The sequence below is a fragment of the Cebus imitator genome, unplaced genomic scaffold, assembly GCF_001604975.1.
Source record: "Cebus imitator isolate Cc_AM_T3 unplaced genomic scaffold, Cebus_imitator-1.0 Scaffold280, whole genome shotgun sequence".
In the NCBI taxonomy this organism is placed as follows: domain Eukaryota; kingdom Metazoa; phylum Chordata; class Mammalia; order Primates; family Cebidae; genus Cebus; species Cebus imitator.
In genome coordinates this window covers 736,845-752,681 of record NW_016107595.1, presented here as the reverse complement: position 1 = coordinate 752,681, position 15,837 = coordinate 736,845, and the positions used below count along the sequence as shown (strand labels likewise).

The 15,837-nt window shown below is 49.0% G+C and overlaps 1 protein-coding gene across 7 annotated transcripts in view; it reads right to left on the bottom strand.

The window, feature by feature from the left end:
• Positions 1–15,837, bottom strand: part of NWD1 (NACHT and WD repeat domain containing 1) — an 87,573-nt gene that overhangs the window by 47,674 nt on the left and 24,062 nt on the right. For all 7 annotated transcript variants that reach the window (XM_037728741.1, XM_017501203.2, XM_037728742.1 and 4 more), the window contains 3 exons: positions 14,313–15,585; positions 4,103–4,306; positions 1,448–1,607 (listed from right to left, as the gene is read on the bottom strand). In XM_037728741.1, the coding sequence (XP_037584669.1) occupies positions 1,448–1,607; positions 4,103–4,306; positions 14,313–15,585 (1,637 nt within the window). The remainder of the gene's footprint in view (positions 1–1,447; positions 1,608–4,102; positions 4,307–14,312; positions 15,586–15,837) is intronic.

Below are 15,837 nucleotides of genomic sequence, written 5' to 3'. Positions count from 1 at the left end.
GTGGATGGGTGGGTGGGTGGGTGGATGGATGGATGGATGGGTGGATTGGTGGACGGGCAGATGGGTAAAACTCATGCCTCATGAAGAGTCAGAGGGTAGCATGTTTAAATTGTCAGGTTTATTATGCATCCATGTATCAATACATCCGTCTAATAAACTGCACTTATACCCCTGAAATTTACTTAACCGGGAGTGCTAGTGCATGCCCGTAATCCCAGCTACTCCGAGGCTGAGGCAGGATAATTGCTTGAAGCCAGAAGGCAGAGGTTACAGTGAGCCAAGATCATGCCATTGCACTCCAGCCTGGGAAACAGAGTGAGGATCCATCTCAAAAAATAAAAATTACACCAAAAAAATGAGTTAAATTGAGGGCAGAGGTGTATAATGGTTTGGAATGAAAGTAAACCTTAGCTTTAGTAAACTTTGTTGAAGATGATAAGAACTGACCAGGTGTAACAGAATTAGACCAAAAAAATGTATTCAATATTTTGGATTTTGTCAGCTGGTCTTGGTGGCTCATGCCTGTAATCCCGGAACTTTCGGAGGCCAAGATGGAAGGATTGTTTGAGCCCAGGAGTTTGAAATCAGCCTTGGCAACATGGTGAAATCTTATCTCCACAAAAAATAAAAAGTAGCCGGGTGTGGTGACATGCACCTGTGGTCCCAGCTAATCAGAAGGCTGAGGTGGGAGGATGGCTTGAGCCTAGGAGGTCAAGGCTACAGTGAGCCATAGTGTTGCCTTTGCACTCCAGCTTGGACAACAGACAGAGAGAGAGACCTTGTCTCAAAAAAATACTTTTGTTAATTTTTTTTAAATTTTGTGAATTAAAAATTGTGGAAATTTGGGGGAAAAAATCCTCTGAGATGCCATGAGTTTGGGGGAAATTCTAATATGCTTCCAGATATGATTTTTCCCCTTTGCAAAGTTGGTGTGAGGGGTTATATCCACCTCATCATCAGCTCCTCCCCACCTCCAAATTGGGGTAGAAGAGCCTGGGCAAGGCAAGGTGGCTCACACCTGTAGTCCCAGCCCTTTGGGATGCTGAGGCGGGTGGATCACTGGGCTTGAGGCCAGAAGTTCGAGACCAGCCTGGCCAACATGATGAAACCCTGTCTCTACTAAAAATACAAAAATTAGCTGGGCGTGGTGAAGCATGCTTGTGGTCCCAGCTACTGGGGAGGCTGAGGCAGGAGAATGGCTTGAACCCGGGAGACGGAAGTTGCAGTGAGCTGAGATCATGACACAGCACTCCAGCCTGGTCAACAGAGCAAGACTCTGTCTCAAAAAAAAAAAAAAAAATTGGGGTGGAAGGGACATCTTCCCCTCTGTGGGAAAGGAGGAGGAGGTCAGCAGGATGTTTTGAGTGGAAAAAGGGGAAGGGAGGAGGTGAGCCAGGCCAGCAGGGTGGAGGTTACAGGTGAGGAGCGGGGGTCCCAGGTACCTCACCTTTCGGTCCAAGTTGAGGGGTTTCCCCACAAGTGGCAGAGTGATGAGCTTCTTGGTACCCTGGCTCCAGGTCCCTAAGAAGAAGTCGGCCAGGACTCCGTGCCTCTCGGTTCTCTCAGACCCCGACAGGTAGCGCTCACGGACAACCTGGACCAGCTGTCTACAGAGAGGGTACACCGGCTGATGGACCTGGAGACCCATCGAGCTCAAAGGTGGCTGCCTGACTTCCTGGAGGCAGTTCCCAAATGCCAAGCCATCTTAAACCAACCTGTGGACCACCTGTGCTATTTGATATATAACATCTATCTCTAAATTGGTCCATGTTTTCTTTTTCCTTACATAAATTTACCTTCAAAGAGGAACCTTTGGGCTCCTCCAAAATTTTAACATAAAATAACTTACCACATGACCCAGCAGATCCACTCCTGGGTATATACCCAGAAGAATCAAATAAACAGGTGTTCAGGCTGGGCGCAGTGGCTCATACCTGTAATCCCAGTACTTTGGGAAGCTGAGACAGGCAGAGCACCTGAGATCAGGAGTTCAAGACCAGCCTGGCCAACATGGTGAAACCCTGTCTCTACTAAAAAAACAAAAACAAAAATTAGCTGGGCATGGTGGTGGGCACCTGTAATCCCAGCTACTCAGGAGGTTGAAGCAAGAGAATCACTCCTCCCAGGTGGAGGTTGCAGTAAGCCCAGATTGTGACACTGCACTCCAGCCTGGGTGACAGAGATAGACTCCAAAAAAAAAAGGAGAAAAGAAAAGGAGGAAGGAAGGAAGAGAGAGAGAGAGAGATGAAAGAAAGAAAGAAAGAAAGAGAGAGAGAGAGAGAAAGAAGAAAGAAAGAAAAAGAGAGAGAGAAAGGGAGGGAGGAGGAGGGAGGGAGGGAGGGAGAGGGAGAGAGAGAGAGAGAAGGAAGGAAGGAAGGAAAGAAAGAGAAAAAGAAAGAAAGAAAGACAGAGAAAGAAAGAAAGAGAGAAAGAAAAGGAGGGAGGAAGGGCGGGAGGGAGGGAGAAAAGAAAGAAAGAGAGAGAAAGCAAGCAGGCAAGAAAGAAAGAGGGGGAGGGGGGAGGGAGGAAGAAAGGAAGGAAGAAAAAGAAGGAAGGTGTTCAAACAAAAAACTTACACATGCATGTTCACAACAGCAAAAACATGGAAGCAATGCAAGAGTCCATCCATACAATGAAATGTTATGTGGCCACGAAAAGGAACGAAGCACTGATCCCTGCTACGATGTGGATGAACTTCGAAAACATGACGCTGAGTGAAAGAAGCCAGACACGAAAGGCCACACGGTGTGTAATTCCATTGATCTGAAATGTCCAGAACAGCCAAATCCATAGAGACAGGGAGCAGATTAGTGGCTGCCAGGGGCTGGGGGAGGGGAGTGCGGAGTAACTGCTGATGGGGACAGGCTCTCCTTTTGGGGGGATGGAAATGTTCTAGAACTAGGCAGAGGTGAGGGTGCAACATTGTGAGTGTACTAAAATACCACTTAATTGTCCACTTTAAAATGATGAATTCTGGCTAGGTGCAGTGGCTCACACCTGTAACCCCAGCACTTTTGGAGGCTGAGGCAGGCAGATCACCTGAGGTCAGGAGTTCAAGACCAGTCTGGCCAATATGGTGAAACCCCGTCTCTACTAAAAATACAAAAATTAGCCAGGCTCAGTGGTTCATGCCTGTAATCCCAGCTACTCAGGAGCCTGAGGCAGGAGAATCACTTGAACCCAGGAGACAGAGGGTGCAGTGAGCTGAGATTACACCACTGCACTCCAGCCTGAGTGACAGAGCAAGATTCCATCTCAAAAAAATAATAAAATAAAATGTGGTGAATTGGCCAGGCATGGTGGCTCATACCTGTAATCCCAGCACGTTGGGAGACCAAGGTGGGTATGTCTCTTGAGCCCAGGATTTCGAGATCCCGCCTGGGCAATGTGGTGAGACCCCCATCTCTAAAAAATTTTTTTAAATTAGCCAGGCATGGTGGTGCATGCCTGTAGTCCCAGCTACTCTGGAGGCTGAGGTGGGAGGGTCACTTGAGCCCAGGAGTTTGAGGCTGCAGTGAGCCGAGATGACACCACTGTACTCCAGCCTGGGTGAGACCCTGTCTCAAAAAAAAAGAAAATCAAAATAAAATAAAATAATGTGATGAATTTTACATTATGTGAACTTCACCTATTTTTGCTTTGTTTAGTTTGAAACAAGATCTCACTCTGTGACCTAGGCTGGAGTGCAGTGATGCAATCATGGTTCACTGTAGCCTCACACTCCTGGGGCTCAAGTGATCCTCCCACCTCAGCCTCCCAAGTAGCTGGGACCACAAGTGTGTACCATCACACCTACCTAATTTTCTTACATTTTTTGTAGAGATGGGGGCCCCACTATATTGCCCAGGCTGGCCTCCAACTCCTGGCCTCCAGCAATCCTCCCGCCCTGGACCCCCAAAGTGCTGGGATTATAGGCGTGAGCCACTGCGTCCAGCCTCAACTCAATTTTAAAAATGAGTGAATTGTGCCAGTGTTCGAATTGGACTTGATTCCCTGGGAATGTGGAGTGAAGGATCTGGTTCTGAGAAGACCCCCCACCAGCGAGTTCTCATTCTCGAGGTCCTACCCAGACAGTGTTGCTGCCACTTCTGCCTGGACCTACCTGTGGGCAATGGCCAGGAGGGTGGAGCCATCCACGGGCCGCCGAGCCAAGCAGTATCCCAGATCCCGACGAAGCCGCACCCACAGCAGGGGTGGGAATCGCAGCAGTTCCTTGCTGGGCGGGGTCCAGTCCCGGTACACAGCCTGCAGGACCTCGTCGTCCAAGGACAGGACATCCTTCAGCTCTGCCTCCGAGAGACCGTGCCTGGGAGGAGGGGTGGGGCTTTGAGGCACATCTCCGATCTTCTGCGTTTGGAGGTTGCAGAAACCAAGAGAGGGAGGGTTACGGCCACCTGCGCGGCATGCAGAGCATCACCTGGGATCAGCATTTGGACAGCGCCCACAAGGGCCCAGGCCGGGTCAGGGCAGTACCCACCAAGGAAGACCTTTTCCGATCTTTTCCTCCACACGCACACCTACAGAACCACAAAACGCCTGCTCCTCAACCTCAAAGCAGTCTGAGACAGACAGCGTAGCGAGGGAAGGACGAGGTAACTCAAGGAAAATGATGCAGAAGCCAACTGCACCCACCCCACCCTACCCCGGCCCACCAAGGTGTGTCTTTAATTAGGATAAGTGGGCTGGGCTTGGTGGCTCATGCCTGTAATCCCTGCACTTTGGGAGGCTGAGGCAGGAGGGTCGCTTGAGGCCAGAGTTCAAGACCAGCCTAGACAACACAGGGAGACCCCATCTCCACAAAAAATTTAAAAATTAGCTGGGCCATGGGAGCACACGCCTGTAGTCCCTGCTACTCGGGAGGCTGAGGTGGGAGGATCGCTTGAGCCCAGGAGGTTGAGGCTGCAGTAAGCTGTGATTGCACCACTGCACTCCAGCCTGGGCAAAAGAGTGAGACCCTGTCTCTAAAATAAATACATAAATAAATTAACAAATGAATAAAAATAAGGTTAAACTAGTTAAAAATTAATACAATTTAAGATTCAGGTTCTGGGTTGCATGAACCGCCTTGCAAGTGTTCCATGGTTTTCATGGCTTGTAGTTACGATGGGATACCCAACACTGTACTCTTTGAAAACATTCTTTTCATTTTGTTGTTGTTGTGGTTGTTATACCATCTTGGCTCACTGCAACCTCTGCCTCCTGGGTTCAGGTGATTCTCCTGCCTCAGCCTCCCGAGTAGCTGGAACTACAGGTGTGCACCACACGCCTGACTAATTTTTGCATTTTTTGTAGAGATGGGGTCTCCCTGTGTTGGCCAGGCTGCTGTCCAACTCCTGACCTCAGGTGATCTGCCCGCCTCAGCCTCTCAAAGTGTTAGGATTACAGGTGTGAGCCACTACACTTGGCCTGCAAATGGCTCTATAATATGGTATCAGAGAGAGTCCAGAAGATGTGCCCGTGGTCATGGGAGAACCACTGGGTTGAGAGGCCATCCTCATCCCTGAAGACGCCTTTTAAGCAATGCGAACCCCAGGGCAGGCACCTCACTTGGCACCCCCACGGGACCCGCCTAGCCTGAATTGCAAAACAGGGCTGTACATGGTCACCCAGGCTTGCATTTGATCCTGGATGAGAGACCTTGGCAAGTAATGTACCTCCTCTTTGCCTCAATTTCCTCATCTGCCAAAAGCAAAACTGTTGAGGGCTAAGAAGATAATGCACTAGTTTCCCTTATTCTGGGCTCTTATTCCAGCGAGCATGACCTCATTGAGGCTTCCAGCAGCCTTGGGGGATGGATGCTTCTCCCAATCAGCCCCTCTGTGCAGGGAAGGAAGTGAGGCTCCCAGAGGGCACAGGGCATGCCTGAGTACAGAGTTTATTGGGCTTGCACTGTTGATGTTTGGGGTCAGATCATTTTTTTAGGGTAGGGACAGTCCTACAACACTGCTGTGTTGTAGAACAGCAGTCTCCAATCTTTCTGGAACCAGGATCGGTTGCTTGGAAGACAATTTTTTTTCCATGGACTGTGGTGGGGATGATGGTTTTGGGATGATCAAGTGCATTACATTTATTGTATATTTTTTATTACATTGTAATATATAATGAAATAATTATACAGCTCCCAATCATGTAGAATTAGTGGGAGCCTTGGGCTTGTTTTCCTGCAACTAGATGGTCCCATCTGGAGGTGATGGGAGAGAGTGACAAGTCGTCAGGCTCAGATTCTCATAAGTCCTAAGCAACCCAGATTACTCATATGCACAGTTCCCAATAGGATTTGAGCTCCTATGAGAATCGAATGACGCTGCTGACCTGACAGGCGGTGGAGCTCAGGCGGTAAAGGGAGCAATGAGGAGCGGCTACAGATAGATGAAGATGCACCTGCTTGCCCCCTGCTCACCTCCTGCTGTGCAGCCTGGTTCCTAATAGGCCATGGACTGGTACTGGTACTGGGGGTTGGGTTGGGGACCCCTATTGTAGGATGTGTAGCACCCTCCACCCAAGCCCCCACACACTAGATGCTGGCAGCATGATAGATAGACAGACAGATGTGCAGATAGGCATGTAGATTATAGATAGACAGAATGGAAGGATAGATGGAATTTAGAGAGAATGGATGAAAGATCAATATGATCAATATGATGGATAGATGGATGAAAGATAGAGATGATGGATGCATGGTTGGATGGAAGGTTCAAAGGATGGATGGATACAAGATAGATTATAGAGAGATAGATATAAATATGAGATAGAACAATAGACATGGAGATAAACAAAGATAAATAGATTATAAATAAATAGATACAGATGGGCAGTTAGGTATATAGTTGACCCCTGAATAACACAGGTTTGAACTGCACAAATCCACTTATATGTGAATTTTCTTTCACCTGGGCTGTCTCTGAGACAGCAAGACCAAGGCCCCCACTCCTTCTCCTCCTCTTCCTCCTCCTCCTCTGCCTACTCAACATGAAGGTGAGAAGGATGAAGGCCTTTGTGATGATCCACTTCCACTTCATGAATAGTAAATGTGTTTTTCTTCCTTATTTTTTCTTTTTTTGAGACAGAGTCTCACTCTGTTGCCCAGGTTCGAGTGCAATGGCATGATCTCAGCTCACTGCAACCTCTGCCTCTTGGGTTCAAGCAATTCTTATATTCAGCCTCCCAAATAGCTGGAATTACAAGCATGGGCCACTGTTCCCCAGTCCCCCTTATGATTTTCCTACTATCATTTTCTTTTCTTTATCTTGCTTTATGTAGGAATACAGTCTGTAATACACAAAACATGAAATACACGTTCGTCAACCATTTATGTTACTGGTAAGGCTTCTGGTCAACAGCAGGCTATTAGCAGTTAAGTTTTGGGGGAGTCAAAAGTTATGCATCAATTTTGAGCTATGTTGGGAGATATTTGGTTCCCCTAACCTCCAGGTTGTTCAAGAGCCAACAGAGACAGATTACAGGTCAGGCATGGTGGCTCATGTCTATAATCTCAGCACTTTTGGAGGCCCTGGGAGGATTGCTTGAGCCCAGGAGTTTGCGACCAGCCTGGGCAGCATAGTGAAACCCTGTCTCTACTAAATAAATAATTAAATAAATAAATAAGGCTGGGTGCGATGGCTTATTTCCGTTATCCTAGCACTTTGAGAGGCCAAGGTGGGTAGATTACTTGAGGCCAGGAGTTTGAGACCAGGCTGGCCAACATGGCAAAACTCTGTCTCTACTAAAAATAAAAAATTAGCCAGGCATATGGTGCACGCCTATAATCCCACCTACTTGGGAGGCTCCGACATGAGAACCACTTGAACCCAGGAGGCTGCAGCCTAGGCAACAGAGCGAGACTCATCTCAAAGAAAAAAAAAAGAAGAGTAAATAGATAACTAGGCGTGGTGGTATGCACCTGTGGTCTCAGCTATTCAGAGGGGGCTGAGATAAGAGGATCACTTGAGCCCAAGAAGCCAAGACTGTGGTGAGCTGTGATCGAGTCACTGAACTCCAGCCTGGGTAACAGAGAGTGAGACTCTGTCTCAAGAAAAATAAATAAATAAGAGAGAGAGAGAGTGCTTGAGAGATAGTAAAGATAGACGGGATCAATATAGATGAGCAATAGAGAGATAGATACAGAGATTGATTGATTATAAATGAATAGATGGATAGAGAGAGAGAGATGATAGATAATTTAAATAGGTGGATAGATTAAAATGGTGTATTTGTAGCTATGGGATAAATATAGAGTTAGATAGGTCGAGATAGATGTTAGAGAGATACAATGATAGATTACTAGAGGTAACAGCTAGACAGAGATAGAGATGATACATATTTATTGATGGGACATAGAGAAATATATAGAGATAGACATGATATCGATAGATATGATGGATGGGTAGATGAATGGATGACTGAAGATAGAGATAATGAATGCAAGGAAGGTAGAGATGATGGGTGGATGGATGGATGAAAAATAGAGATGATGGATGGAAGGAAGATAGATAGATGGATGGATGATGGAAGATAGAGATGATGGGTAGATGGATGGATGATGGAAGATAGAGATGATGGGTAGATGGATGGATGGAAAACAGAGTTGATGGGTAGATGAATGGATGAATTGATGGATGGAAGATAGAGATGATGGGTGGAAGAAAGAATAGAGTGGATGGATAGATGGATGGATAAATGGATGATAGAGATAATGGATGGAAGGAAGATCGAGACAATGGGTGGATGGATGGATGGAAGATAAAGATGATGGGTAAATGGATGGATGGATAGATGGATGGAAGATAGAGATGATGGGTGGCTAGATGGATGGATGGATGGAAGATAGAGATGATGGATGGATGGATGGATGGATGGATGGAAGATAGAGATAACGGGTGGGTGGATGGATAGATGGAAGATAGAGATGATGGATAGATGGACGGATGATGGAAGATAGAGATGATGGGTGGGTGGATGGATGATGGAAGATAGAGATGATGGGTGGATGGATGGATGATGGAAGATAGAGATGATGGGTGGGTGGATGGATGATGGAAGATAGAGATGATGGGTGGATGGATGGATGGATAGATGGATGATGGAAGATAGAGATGATGGGTGGATGGATGGATGATGGAAGATAGAGATGATGGGTGGATGGACGGACGGATAGATGGATGGATGGAAGATAGAGATGATGGGTGGGTGGATGGATGGATGGATAAAAGACACATGATGGGTAGATGAATGGATGGATGGAAGATAGAGATGAAGCGTGGATGGATGGGTGGGTGGATGGATAGATGGATGGAAGATAGAGATGATGGATGGAGTATTGATGCTGGAAGATAGAGATGATGGGTGAATGGATGGATGGAAGATAGAGATGATGGGTGGATGAATGATTGGATAGATGGATGGAAGACAGATGATGGGTGGAAGAAAGAATAGAGTGGATGGATAGATGGATGATAGAGATGATGGATGGAAGGAAGATCGAGATAATGGGTGGATGGATGGATGGATGGATGGATGAATAGAAGACAGAGATGATGAGTAAAGGGAAAATAGAGATGACAGATGGAAGGGTAGATGGAATTTAGAGAGAATGGATGGAAGGATGGAAGATCGAGATGATGGATAGATGGATGGAAGATAGAGACAATGGATGGATGGATGAAAGGTTGAGATGATGAATTGATGGATGGATGGATGGATGATGATAGAGATGATGGAAGGAGGGAGGGAGGGAGGGATTGATGGATGGATGAATGGATAGGGTCTCTCGTGCTAAGGCAAGGTTTCTTACCCTCTGCACTATCAACATAGTTGATGGTGCTGGATCATTCTCTAAAGTAGAACCATCCTTTGCACTGTAGGGTGTTAAACAGCATCTCTGGACTCCACTCAGTAGAGACACCAGGAGCACCACCCTGCTCAGTCATAACAACCCAAAATGCCTCCAGACACTGTCTAGTGTCCCCTGGGTGGGGAGCAGAACTATCCTGAGGTGACAATCTCTGGACTAGAAGGATCTCAGGTCTGCTCCAAGAGAGAAGCTGTCACCATCCCGCCACATGGATCTGATGCGTAAGCATGACATATTTTCATGGAACTGGAGCAACCACAATCCTCCACTTCATCATCATGCTTCATAACCACCTCCCGTGCCAGCTCCGTGAGACACCTGGCTTTACTGATTGGACCAGACAGAGCACCAAGGAGGCCAACGGATTCTGTCTCCCTGGACTTTGGAATTGGGACCCAAAGAACAAGTCAGTAAGATGGCACCTGGTCCCAGAAATATGAGCTCTTGATGCCAACTGTGACTCAAGGCAAGTTGCTGAAAGAAGAGTCTACAAGGAGAGCTGATGTGCAGAGAGGACCCCAAAGGGAGAAGGAATGTATTATTATTTTATTATTTGAGACAGAGTCTTGCTCTGTCACCCAGGCTGGAGTGTAGGGGTGTCATCTTGGCTCACTGCAACCTCCACTTCCAGTGTTCAAGCAATTCTCCTGCCTTAGCTTCCCTAGTAGTTGGGATTACAGGTGCACGCTACCATGCCTGGCTAATTTATTGTATTTTTAGTAGAGACAGAGTTTCATCATGTTGGTCAGACTGGTCTCGAACTTCTGACCGCAAATGATCCAGCCACCTCACTCAGTCTCCCAAAGTACTGAGGTGACAGGTGTGAGCCACCTCACTTGGCCCCATTGTTTGTTTGTTTGTTTTTAGAGACAGGGTCTCACTCCATCTGCCAGGCTGGAGTGCAGTGGCGCGATCACAGCTCACTGCAGCCTCGAACTCCTGAGCTCAAACAACCCTCCAGCCTCAGCCTCCTGAGTATCTGGGACTGCACACACCCACACCCTGATAATTATTTTTATTTTTTTTATTTTTGTAGACATGGGATCTACAAAAATAAATTTGTAGGAGAAACTACCCTGATTTTTACGACAGTTTCCACGACAACTCACTTCCCCCAAGCTGACTTCAACAGAATGGCCTGATGTGCCACCCCTCTATTCCGGAACATGTCCCAGTCATTATTTGCACTTGTTTTTTGGAGACAGGGTCTTGCTCTGTTGCCCAGGCTGGAGTGCAGTGGCACTATCACAGCTAACTGCAGCCATGACCCCCTGGCTCAATGAATCCTGCCTCAGACAAGTAGCTGGGACTACAGGTGTGTGCCACCACGCCCAGCTAATATTTGTATTTTTCATCGAGGCAGGAGGTTGCACTTTGTTGCCCGGGCTGGTCTTGAACTTGTGGGCTCAAGTAATTCTCCCACCTCAGTCTCCAAAAGTGCTGGGATTACAGGTGTCAGCCACAACAGCAGGCCGTATTTGTATCTTACAGAGTGTAGGCCAGTCAGGAAATCTGGGATATGCCCTCTGGAGTCAGCTGTAAGATGACCCTGAATTTCCCTAACTCCCCATGGGAATAAAGCCCCACTCTCCCCTCTCCCCTCTCCCCACTCCCTGCTCCCCTCTCCCCTCTCCCCCTCCCCTCTCCTCTCTCCCCTCTCCCCTCTCTCCGTTCCCTGTTCCCCACTCCCTGCTCCCCTCTCCTCTGTCTCCCAGTCTGTAGTGCAGTGGTGCAATCATGGCTTACTGTAGCCTTCAACTCTTGTGCTCAAGTGATCCTCCTGTCTCAGCCTCCTGAGTAGCTGTGTCTACAGGCATGCACCACCGTGCTCAGCTAACTTAAAAAAATTTTGTTGTACAGACGGGGTCTCACTATATTGCCTAGGCTGGTCTCAAACTCCTGGATTCAAGTGATCCTCCCAAAACACTGGGATTATAGGCGTGAGCCACTGTACCCAGCCTACTCTCTTATTTCTTGCGCTAGCATGAATGTGTTTCTATTTCTGGCAAAGAAACAAGCAGAAAGACCTCGTCGCTGGGGTAACCAACACCCTCTAGATCAATTTGTGGTAACTGACAAAGGTCTGAAATGGCACATGCTGAGAAAGAAAAAAACCGTCCCCCTAAAACTGAGAAGAGGCAAAGCTGTGTCGTCCAGCATTTTGGATGGTGGTTTTGTGTTTGCTGTTGGCCGGTTGCAGTAAAGGCAAAATTTTGTTTCTTGGTGACTCTGCCAATTGGCAGAGGACAAACTCCAGGGAGGGAGTTTGGCTGTTTGAGTGCTTCTGATTAACCCCTTCCTCTCTGCTGCTTGTTATTTTGCTTTTGTTTTTCTCCTTCCTTTTCTTCTTCTTCCCTTCTCTTTCCTTCCTTTCTTTCCTCTTTTCTTTTTGTTTCTTGTTCCTTTCCTTTCCTTCCTTCTTTCCTTTCCCTTCCTTTCTTCTTCTTCCCTTTTCTTTCCTTCCTTTCCTCTTTCCTTTCTTTCTTCCTTCCTTTCCTTCCTTCTTTCTCTCCTTCCTTCCTTCCCCCCCCTCCTTCCTCTTCTCTCTCTCTCTCTCTCTCTCTTTCTCTTTCTCAGATGGAGTCTCACTCTGTCACCAGGCTGGAGCACAGTGGCACAATCTCGGCTCACTGCAATCTCCACCTCCAGGGTTCAAGTGATTCTCCTGCCTCAGCCTCCTGAGCAGCTGGTATTTGTAATCCACCACCATCCTGGCTAATTTTTGTATTTTTAGCCAAGACAAGGTTTCGTCATGTTGGCCAGGCTGGTCTCAAACGCCTGACTTCAAGTGATCCACCTACCTTGGTCTCCCAAAGTGCTGCAATTACAGGTGTGAGCCACCACACCAGGCCTCTCTGTCTCCCTCCCTCCCTCCCTTCCCTTCTTCCATTCTCTCTCCCCCTCTCCTTCCTCCTTCCTTCCTTCATTCCCTCTCTCTATTTTTCACTATATCAAAAAACCAATCTCTGCATGTTACTTTTTTTTTTTTTTTTTGAGATGGAGTTTCGCTCTTGTTACCCAGGCTGGAGTGCAATGGCGCGATCTCGGCTCACCGCAACCTCCGCCTCCTGGATTCAGGCAATTCTCCTGCCTCAGCCGCCTGAGCAGCTGGGATTACAGGCACGCGCCACCATGCCCAGCTAATTTTTTGTAGCTTTAGTAGAGACGGGGTTTCACTATGTTGACCAGGATGGTCTCGATCTCTTGACCTCGTGATCCACCCGCCTCGGCCTCCCAAAGTGCTGGGATTACAGGCTTGAGCCACCGCGCCTGGCTGCATGTTACTTTGGACTCCTCCTCTACACCCAGAATCTCTGAGCAATGGCCCAGAGTACCATGACCCAGGTTTATTGCAGTTTATAACCCTGAGACTTCACTGGCTTAAGCAACCACGTGGGCAGCCTTTTCTTTCTTTTGCATGTATGTGATTATTTTCCCAGCTGTGTTGAGGTATAGTTGACAAACAAAAAACATATTTATCTAGGCACAGTGTGCACGCCTGTAGTCCCGGCTACTCTGCTTGGCAGGCTGAGATGGGAGGATCACTTGAGCCTGGGAGTTGGAGGCCGCAGTGAGCTATGATCGCACCACTGCACTCCAGCCTGGGTGACAGAGCCAGACCCGTAGCTCTAAAAATAAAAATTAAAAAACTGGCCAGGCACGGTGGCTCACACCTGTAATCCCAGCACTTTGAGAGGCCAACGGGGGTGGATCACGGGGTCAGGAGTTCGAGACCAGCCTAGCCAAGATGGTGAAATTCCATCTCTACTAAAAATACAAAAATTAGCAGGCATAGTGGCGGGTGCCTATAATCCCAGCTACTCGGGAGGCTGAGGCAGGAGAACATCTTGAATCTGGAAGGCAGAGGTTGTCGTGAGCTGAGATTGTGCCACTTCACTAGAGCCTGGGCAACAGGAGTGAAACTCGGCCTCAAAAAAGAAAAAAAGAAATGAACAGGCCTGGTGTGGTGGCTCACGCCTGTGATCCCAGCACTTTGGGAGGCTGAGGCAGGTGGGTCACCTGAGGTCAGGAGTTCTAGACCAGCCTGGCCAACATGGTGAAACCCTGTCTCCACTAAAAATACAGAAATTATTCAGGCATGGGGGCAGGTGCCTGTAATCCCAGCTACTCAAGAGGCTGAGGCTGAGAATCACTTGAACCCAGAGGTGGAGGTTGCAGTGAGCCAAGACTGCACCACTGCATTCCAGCCTGGACAACAAGAGTAAACACTCCATCTCATAAATAATTATATTTAGCTGGGCACAGTAATGCATGCCTGTAGTCCCAGCTACTTGACAGGTTGAGGCGTGAGCGTCACTTGAGCCTGGGAGTTCGAGGCTGCAGTGAGCTATGATCGTACCATTGCACTCCAGCCTGGGTGACAGAGCCAGACCTCCAACTCTAAAAATAAAAAAATTAAACATAAATAAATAAATAAGAGTTTCAAAGCACAGAGACTCACCGGGAGGAGACGATGTAGCCCAGCACGTGGGCCACAAGGAGCCGCCCGTGCGTCTGCTCCAGGCGGGCGCAGAGCTGGTGTGTGGCTTCCTCTGCGGTGCTGGCCAGAGGGGCAGGCACAGTAAAGGAGGCCCATTTCCGGGCCTCCTCAAAGGCCAGCCTCAGCCGCCCCGGGTTCCCACACTCCGGGAGGCTGGCCCAGAGCAAATCTGTGTGCACAGGGCTCAGTGTCCTCTTTGCTGCCGCCAGCAGGAGTTGGATCATCTCCTGGCCTTGGTTTCCGGAGAGGGGCTTCACCTCCCAGTAGGCCTCCGGGTCGGGGAGCACCCGCTGTAAAGTATCTAAAACCCCCCATGCCCCTGAGCAAGCTGAAAGGATGAGGTGAACCCTCGGGGGGCAGTTGAGAGGCAGCCAGGGCACCCTCCGAGCATGGCGGACAGAGTCCAGGTCATCCATAGCATCCAGCAGGAGCACGAGAGACTCAAAGTTTCTGCAAGAGATGGTGTGGAGGAGGACGTGGAAAAACTGGACCACTCTGGTGTGGGCATCCAGGACCTGGGCAGGGGGCAGGGGCAGCCCATAGGCCAGGCACACCTGGAAGCAGATGCTCTTCAGCAGGCTGCGGGCATCTGAGCTCATCTGCGATGTCCCCAGAAGCCGTAGGACAGTCACTGTCTTGTGCCTGAGCAGCCTTGGCATCTGCTCGGCCAGCTTGCACATCAGGGCCGTCTTTCCAATGCCTGGGACTCCAAAGAGCACCAGGGGGGTGTGTGGCTTGCTGTCATCCTGCCTGAGCTGCTGTCCGAGCCGGGCTAGGAGTTCCTGGTGTCCGCAGAAAGTCTGGGTGACCTCCGAGCTCTGCCAAAGGTGGTGGCGGATTTCTTGGTAGAGCCATGCCATCTCCTGCCTGGCCACATCCAGCTCACGGAGGTGTTCGAGGATCTGGTGATCGGCCCTTGCCACAAACTGTTCACCCAGCTCCTTCAGGTAGCGGGCGTGAGTCTGGTTCTTGGGGTTCACCAGATCCCGGCTCCATGGCAGGCGGTGCGCCTTGAGGACCCCGGGGTGCACGTCAGTGATGTGAGCCTTGAGGTTGCTGAGAAGGCTCTGGGCATCCGTGTCCAGGCAGCCATCCGCGAGCCGGTCCACCATCCTGAGGGCGCAGTCCTCCAGAATGTGTTTGTGGAGGTCTTGGATCTCTCGAAGGAAGACAGTGGCTCGCTGGTCCCGGTCCTCTGAGCTCAGCAGGCCCCGCTCTATCTCCCACTCAATGGCTGCCGAAGCAGGGAAGGAAGGAATGAAGGGTGGTCATTATTGGGTCAGCAGCTGACCTAAATGGGGTTGCTGGGAGACCTGATGCTGGGGCGTGCATTGGTACTCAAGGTCAGCGTGCACCAGAGTCCGACCTGGAGGCCTCGAAAAGACCCCACCTCCAGAAGTTCTGATTCAGCAGATCTGGGAGGGGCCCTGGAATTTGCATTTACAACAAGCCAAGGCTTGCTGGTCCGGGGACTGCACCCAGAGTC